We start from the raw sequence: 7,783 nt of genomic DNA, 5'->3' as shown, positions 1-7,783 counted from the left end.
ATTGGTGCTTCGGGCCCCGTGTCACCTTTCACCTCAGTGGGAAGCCAAGCCCCTTTTGAGATTTGTGTGTAGAGTGAATGCGGCAAGGCTGTCACTGCCTTAACTGTGTGGACTCTGGTCTGTGGGAGGAGAGGGAGGCTCTGACTGACTAATTTGTCACGTTAAACATGGACGAGACCTTGGTGAGAAAAAAATGAGCTTTATTTCTCCTTTCAGTTATTGAATGTAAACTGTTTCTCTATCTTAACTGTTGTGCAAGTCGCTATGCGTGCTACAAACGGCTGAATGCAGCATGTTCACACTTTGATCTTTGTCCTGCAGGTGATCCCTGGATTGGTGGCTGTCTTTGTGTTGGTAGGAACAGTTTTCTACTTCCTGCTAGGTTCTTCAGGTGAGAAGACGAAGAAGCTGCCCGTCACTCTCCAAGATCCCACAGTGAAATATCCTCTCCCACTTATACGCAAAGAGGTGGGCTGCATACAAACTTACAGGCTTAACAAAATCCAGTGTGTGTTTAGACCTGCATCTATGTTTATGATAAATAAGCACGTACATTTTTAAATGACTGCAAACAAAAAAACAAGATTTGCATATTTGTAGTCACAAGATTTCTGTTCAGTAATCTTTGAAATTCACTCAAAGACCCTAAAAAAGAACAGTTCAGATTTAGTGTACCAAGAGCCCGTGTAAATCCTTTCACACACCACATTTTAAACATTAAGGTCTGTTGAGTTGCATTGTGGGCAATGTAGGACTCATTCTTTCATCAAAAATTCCCATCATAAGAAAGTATTATTGGGGGTGCAGTGATAGATTTGCTGCTCTCACTGAGTTAGCTGTAACAGCTCTGTTTTTGTGCAGTGCACCGGTTTGCAGGCCTGGAACGGTCTTTATGTTTTAAATACCCTTAAGATGCAGTTACATAATAGGACAAATATCTGTTAATGTATTGCATAAACATAAAGCTTCAAACAGAAGCCATGGGAGATTTATTTAGCCAGCCCAGAAGGATAATATTATATGTATTTTCTCTTTTTATGGTACTGTGGCTGTGTCCTTGTGCAGGAAATCAGTCATGACACAAAGAAATTTCGGTTTGGCCTTCCATCTGCAAGTCACATCCTTGGGCTGCCAGTAGGTACTGTACCAGCTCTTTTCTTTCTCTCTTCTGATAAAATCCTAGTAGAAAAAGCAAGCATGCAGATTTTCTTATCTGAGCACTCAGCACTTTTAGCACTTCCTCATACTTATGCTGCGGTATAACCAGACAAAAAAACAAGAAGGCAAGCTCACTTGCCGATTACACCGGTTAAACATCAAAAATAAAAAATTATTGGACTTTGATTAGAATAGATAAGTCTTAGCACTTGACAGTGATGCTCACGATTCCTTGCTGCAGCCGTAGAACTGCCCTCATTTCCTGTATCAACATTTTCCCCACCGTCCTGTTTCACTTTAACCCAACACTACACCAAACCTGCCACTTCTCTTCCCCGTCTCTGTCCGCTGTGCAGGCCAGCACGTGTACTTGTCAGCAAAGGTGAACGGCGTTCTGGCGGTTAGAGCCTACACTCCAGTCTCCAGTGATGAGCACCAAGGATATGTTGACCTCGTGGTTAAGGTGGTTAACCTTAACATGTTCACATTTGATCTGTAGAGCAATTATTAAGAAATTTGGTAAAGATCTGAGTGTCTGTATTGCATCCTGAGCTACTATCGTCAGTGAGATTATCAGTTGGACAGTCAGTCATTGCTTAATAAACACTTTTATCACTTTTATTACACTATAAGCCATTTGTACAAAGCCCTAGAAACTGATGAAAGGCCATGAGTTTGTTTTTAATAGGCAACCAAGTCTGAAGCAATAATACCTTAAAAAAACTGAGCCTGTTGGAGCAGGAGCGTAAGTTCCAGGGGGGTTAGGGGGGTTATGACCCCTCCAATAATCAGACCCAACCAATATATACCCCCCCCCCAATAAAATTGTGAATTATCTTGCATAAATAGGCTGTTGATTTTCTTTACTCATTTCAGTTATTACCAACAAAACAGTTGCATGTTTAATCATCTGGGAATTTACCCAGATTTATTTATTTAGACAGAGATCTTGACCCTCCCCAATGTCTAGCACAAAGTTACGTCGATGTTCTGGAGTAATTTTATATGTATATAAAATTACTGAGTGCTAAGCTAACAGCTAACACTAGAATATCATTCATACAGAAAACTGAAGCACAATGTTGTGAGATGCTTTGTACCGCACAGGTTTTATCATTTGTCACATAACTGTGATCGTGATGCTTTCTCCAAAAGCATAAATAAAATTTTGAATATTGGTTTTACATACTCTTTTTCTGTTTTCTGGATTATAGGGAAGCTTTTCCAGTAAGAGAAAAAGGCCATATCAATAGTAATATTAGACAATATGTCTAAAGTTTGACATTTGATTATTACCGGCTGAGTGGATCATTTGAGAGCCTGGAAGTAATTTTTATTGCACTGTTGTGTAAAATGAGACTGCATAAGAAGGTGAAAATAAAAATGTGATGTCCTTCTGTAAACTCCTCCAGGTCTACTACAAGAACACCCACCCGTCTTTCCCTGATGGAGGGAAGATGTCGCAGTACCTGGACGGCATGACCATTGGAGACACTATTGACTTCAGAGGGCCCAATGGACTCCTGGTGTATAAGGGCAATGGTGTGGTGATGGTGTTTTTTATGAAAAGAACCAAAAAAAGAAGTTTCTACATTAACCTGCTGACACCAGCAGGAGGCGCTGTGTGATCTGCTTTGGTTGAGACTTTGTGTCATCCACTCAGGTCAGTTTGCCATCAGACCAGATAAGAAGTCGGAGCCAAAGGTTCGGAAGTTTAAGCACGTGGGAATGATCGCTGGCGGAACAGGTCCATTTTCAGATCACTCTAATAACTTTAACTATACACGCACTTCATTCAGAGGAACATCACAGAGGACAAAAATCTGCAGAAGTGTTATTTACCTTAAAGTGATTCTAAGGCCTGCGTGTAATCACACTTTTCAAGTGCTTTACTGCATCATGTTATTATTTTAGTGTGTTTTAGACGACTGGGATGTAATACAGAGCGTTTGAAAAGAGCTGTTCTGCTTGTGTGGTCCTCAAATCTGTGACATGCTTTAACTTTTAGAAAGTTTTGATATTTGCTTTGCACTGCTGACACATTCAGTTCACTGGAAAAATGAGAAAAGTCTGTATTTCACCTCTGAGACTAACTCCAGTGTCTTCCACCCTCCCAGGTATCACTCCTATGCTGCAGTTAATTCGCAGTATCTCATCAGACTCCACTGACAACACCAAGTGCTCTCTCATATTCGCCAACCAGGTCAGCTGTGTGCGGGATATTGCGTTGTCTCAGTTGAATTCTATAACTGCATATAAAGGGAAAGTGTTGTGGTCAAACCGCTTTACTGGGTTTTACTTTATCTTAGACTGAGAAAGACATCTTACTGAGGGAGGAGCTGGAGGAGGTGAAGAAGAACCATCCTGAGAGACTTCAGCTGTGGTTCACACTGGACAAACCTCCACAGAGTAAGAGGAAATGTCTTCATCTATGGATCTAAAATTCACTCTGTGTAATGTTCACTCCAGAATAGAGTGGGAGGCTCAGTTTAAGCACTAATTCATAGTCTGAATGTGGAAAAAAGCAGCATTGAGACAAATGCTTCCACGATTACAATACACTTAATGCATATATAAAACAGTATATTCAATAAGATAAAGCTATATCACTACAGTTATTTCTTTTATCATTTATTTTTGCTGCAAAATGCAATTATCAAGCATACCAGCACTGTCGCTAAAACCTGCCAGACTATAAATGTTGCCAGACTAATATCAGCCTGAATCGGAGTTTCTGATAATACAGCAACTAACTGTGATAAATCAGCAAAAATCACATATCTGTTGGAGTCTGCATAGACAGTAAGTTCAATTTCATAGAAGTTCAATTTTAACCGTGCTATAGTAAATTAACCAGAATACAACCAGATTCAAATCCTGTTGATCTGTGCTCACTGACAAAGACTCAGACTGATGACAACTTATTGGTAATTTGTCTGCATTTATAACTAGACATCAACTATTTGCAAACCTTCAACAATCTCTGAGAAAATGATTGCAGTCAAAGTCAGACGGCGACTGTTTGCAGAAATGTTTCTTCCTATCAGGCAACTTGTGCAATCAAAAGCAGCTGTGGATGTGCAACATCCTTAAGGGGAACTATTTAGTCACCACAAGTTGCAATCGCTCACAGAATGTGAAATAATTCAGTACGACAAACGCAGGCAGCCGATGATATTTTTCAGTTGCAAAGAGGCTGCTGTCCTATTTTTCCTTGTGTGACTGAACCATTAACCATGAGCTCTCAGGTAGAAGGGAAAAGCTGGGTGTGTTCAAATACTGAATGTTTTTCAGTTGAGACAGTTCAAGTAATATATTGCAAATATCATAATCACCACACAGAATATTCCAATATTATTCTGTATGGATTGTTTTTCCCCACGCTTACCAACACTGGCTCTAAAACCTGCCATAAATGTTGCCACAAGATGGAGTCAAGTCGATATCAGTCTGCATATGAATGGGGTCAAGTTGGCAGCTTCAGTTCATCAGGTGCCTAGAAGCACAACTCTGACAAAATTCTCATGCTGCTCCGTCTGCAGAGACAACACTTCCTTTGTGTTGCAAATTCCCAGCCAGTGTTGTTTTTTACTCCCTCACTCGTGACTGCCATGTAGCAGTGCACCTGTGTGACTCACCTGTGATGTGTGAGTGCACGAGTTGTACAGAAGAAGTTCTGCAAAAAGAAAAGGAAGATGTTTGTAAATCCATAATGAGTTTCACCATTTGTTTTATGAATATATGTGAATATGGACCTTCTTATCTTCACCTAGTCTTTCATTTCATTTCTATTTATGTTACTCTGAAGATGTCTTTGTTGTCTTAGAAAACCAACAGGGAATGAAGATAAATCATTACTAGTATTTTTCCCTTTTTCTTGTGAAGTAAACCAGATATGAGTAATATTTTCTTGGCTTTAAAAATACGGCTGATATCAGGAAATAGCAAATGAAGAAGATGATGATGAGATGTCAGTCGCAGGTCTTTTGCCCACAACCGAGATGACAGACCTTGCCGACCGTACATACAATACACAAACATCACATTGGGGAGACAGGTCAGGCCAGGTAGTGAGGAAAAAACATTGAAATGTGTAACACAAAAGGATAATACAGGAATGCAAAGATATCAACACACCATAGCACAATAAACACAGACAAGCAACATGGGAAAGAGTTCCAGTGTGTACATCTGATCTGGGACCGCTGCAATCTTTCGACTGCGCCTCCAACTGACCCGATGTCCACATCAGAGGGGAGGTAAGCGTTGGAGGTGGCGTTGGATCCGGAGCACTCAGGCTCACCCAAGCCCAAACTTCTCGTTGAGAAAGGGGTGTCAATTGCATTTAGGGACCAGTTGATCCAATCCATAATTCCTCTTTTAGGTTTTAGAGAACAGACTGAGATGCAGGTCGCATGAACAAGCTGACCCTGACCTTAACCCTAACCTTTTGGAGCCCCAGATGAAGCTTAAAATGCTTAGAGATGATAAAATTGCTGTGACCACAGCCTTACTCAGATTATCCATTAAGGAAAACCTTTATTGTTAAAAATGACCAATAGTGACTTCAAACTGATACTTGTAACCTTTCCAAACATATTGGCCAGACAGCATCCAAACATACATACAAATTAAGTCCTACAGTGGCTTTATAACTTTGTAACTACATTCAAGTTGACGCTGAGAAACATTTTCTGTGACTAATTTGATCATTTTACCACACAGGATATACGGCAGGCCTGTATGTGAGTATTAGAGACTCTCCAGGCTACATGCAGCAGGATAAATCTTGATACTCAGGCGTTTGGTTTCACTGCTGACACCAAACAAAGACGCCTCAGCTGAAGGAAAATCCCTGCGGGCTGAGGAGGGAGATACTTCCCACGAGGTGTTACAGTAGCTTAGCAAAACATTCCCGTTTTCTCTCGTATAATCCTTAAAGCCAGCTTGAATTAACAAGCATATTATTGTTACATAATCTCTGTTGTGGAGACCTTTTATTTTGTCGTGTCACGTCTTCATTAGCTCCCCTCAGAAAGGGGACACATCAGCCCTTGATCATTATTTATTTGAAGAGCTCTTCATTAGCAGTGCCATTATTTGCTGGCCTTTGATGGAGAGATGACTGTTGTTGAACAAGCATCTTCAGCAAATGGCTTCATTGACACTAAAATCTTCGTCTCACCAAAAACCGCAGCAGACAGTGTCATCTTTCTTTGAATGTCTCCTGTTTTATCTGTTAATGGAGGTTGTCTTTTAGTTCTGCCTGCCTTTCACCAAAAGGCCTCCCTTCCTTTCTCTGAGGCCTTGAGGACAGAGACAGATTCAAAATGAGAGAAAGAAGAAGTGTTTAATATTCAGCGTTTAGAGAAGGAGTAAAAAGCAGAATAAAAGACACGCTTCTATGTTGAATAAGCCATATATAGATCGGCTGTACTGTTTTTTCTTGTGGCTGTTTGGTACAATAAACCCTATGACATCATGCACGACTGAAACGCTTTCACATTTCAGTAAGCCTGTGCTAAAAACACGACCCGAATTGTGCATATACTGGTGAAAATTCAGCTTTGTGGTTCTTTGATCTTATTCTCCAGACTGGAGCTACAGCTCAGGATTTGTGACCTATGACATGATCAAGGACCACCTCCCCGCTGCATCCAACGATGCCCTCATCGTCCTCTGCGGCCCTGCGCCTATGATCCAGAATGCCTGTCTGCCAAATCTGGAAAAGCTGGGACACAGAACGGAAAACATCTTTACATACTAGTATCTCGTCGTTTAGCAGTCGCTGCAGATGTTCCTTCCATTCAAAATCACAAACGACTGTCATTTAAATGACCTGTTTGTAATTTTCTGTATTTCATTCAGGTTATGTGTGAGTTTTGATATCGGTGACACTACCACGTGTAAAAGATGCAAAATAAAGACGAAAAACAAGTGTTGATTTTGTGTATACATCATGCTGCATTAGTGTTTTTGTTATTCTTCACATTACCACTTAATTCCTCAAGTGCTAATCAGTGAGCAAAGGTGAACAGAAAAGGTGCAGAACATAACATGCAGCTGAAGCAATATACAAACGTCTGCTTTTGTTAGAAATGTGAAAATTAAAATGTATTCACAGTTTATTCACATCACTTTTTAAAAAATTTATTGCAAATGTATTTACCATATAAGTTTTTTAAAATCTGATTATTTTCTTCCAATAGATTGAACAGGAAACCATCCATCCATGCATTTTTCACATATCCAATCAAATATGCAAAAACTGTTGAATGAACTGATTCATAACTGAAATTGTTTAATGACAGACCTGACAATTATTTACATTTTCTATTTTGTTGCCACACGATGCATGATTCATAACCCTGTTATTTTGTTTATTGAGTGAATGTTGTAGGCATCCACACTTTCCTGTTTCTCTTTATTCTTTCTCTTTATTATTCTTCTTGCCTTCGTATGTTTTTTCAAATTTTAGAATATTTCTGCTCTTTACAACTATATCTTTGGTTTGTATATTTTTTATACTTTTTAAAAAGGCTAGCCATCCTATCGAAAGCTGTTCAGTTCAACTTGGAGGAGGTGAAAGAATGTAGACAGAAGGTTAAAGAGTTGGAGAGAAGAT

General features: G+C 39.8%; 1 protein-coding gene across 2 annotated transcripts; it reads left to right on the top strand.

The window, feature by feature from the left end:
- The first annotated feature begins 34 nt into the window (after window positions 1-34).
- Window positions 35-7,102, top strand: cyb5r2 (cytochrome b5 reductase 2). 2 transcript variants are annotated; one of them, XM_086301939.1, is made up of 9 exons: window positions 35-182; window positions 322-468; window positions 1,066-1,138; window positions 1,515-1,621; window positions 2,571-2,700; window positions 2,822-2,905; window positions 3,276-3,361; window positions 3,468-3,567; window positions 6,753-7,102. In XM_086301939.1, the coding sequence occupies exons 1-9, from the start codon at window positions 168-170 to the stop codon at window positions 6,923-6,925; spliced, it is 915 nt and encodes a 304-aa protein (XP_086158065.1). In that variant the 5' UTR covers window positions 35-167; the 3' UTR covers window positions 6,926-7,102. The 2 variants fall into 2 exon arrangements, with proteins under 2 accessions (XP_086158065.1, XP_086158064.1); XM_086301938.1 differs by lacking the exon at window positions 35-182 and having other exon boundaries at window positions 286-468.
- The last annotated feature ends 681 nt before the right edge of the window (window positions 7,103-7,783 follow it).

This window comes from Aulonocara sp. 'chitande type north' Nkhata Bay, linkage group LG7, assembly GCF_057382095.1.
Source record: "Aulonocara sp. 'chitande type north' Nkhata Bay isolate Kocher_YH1m ecotype deep benthic linkage group LG7, A_spYH_male_GT1.1, whole genome shotgun sequence".
Taxonomy (NCBI): Eukaryota; Metazoa; Chordata; class Actinopteri; order Cichliformes; family Cichlidae; genus Aulonocara; species Aulonocara sp. 'chitande type north' Nkhata Bay.
This window is presented reverse-complemented; position numbering and strand designations above follow the sequence as displayed.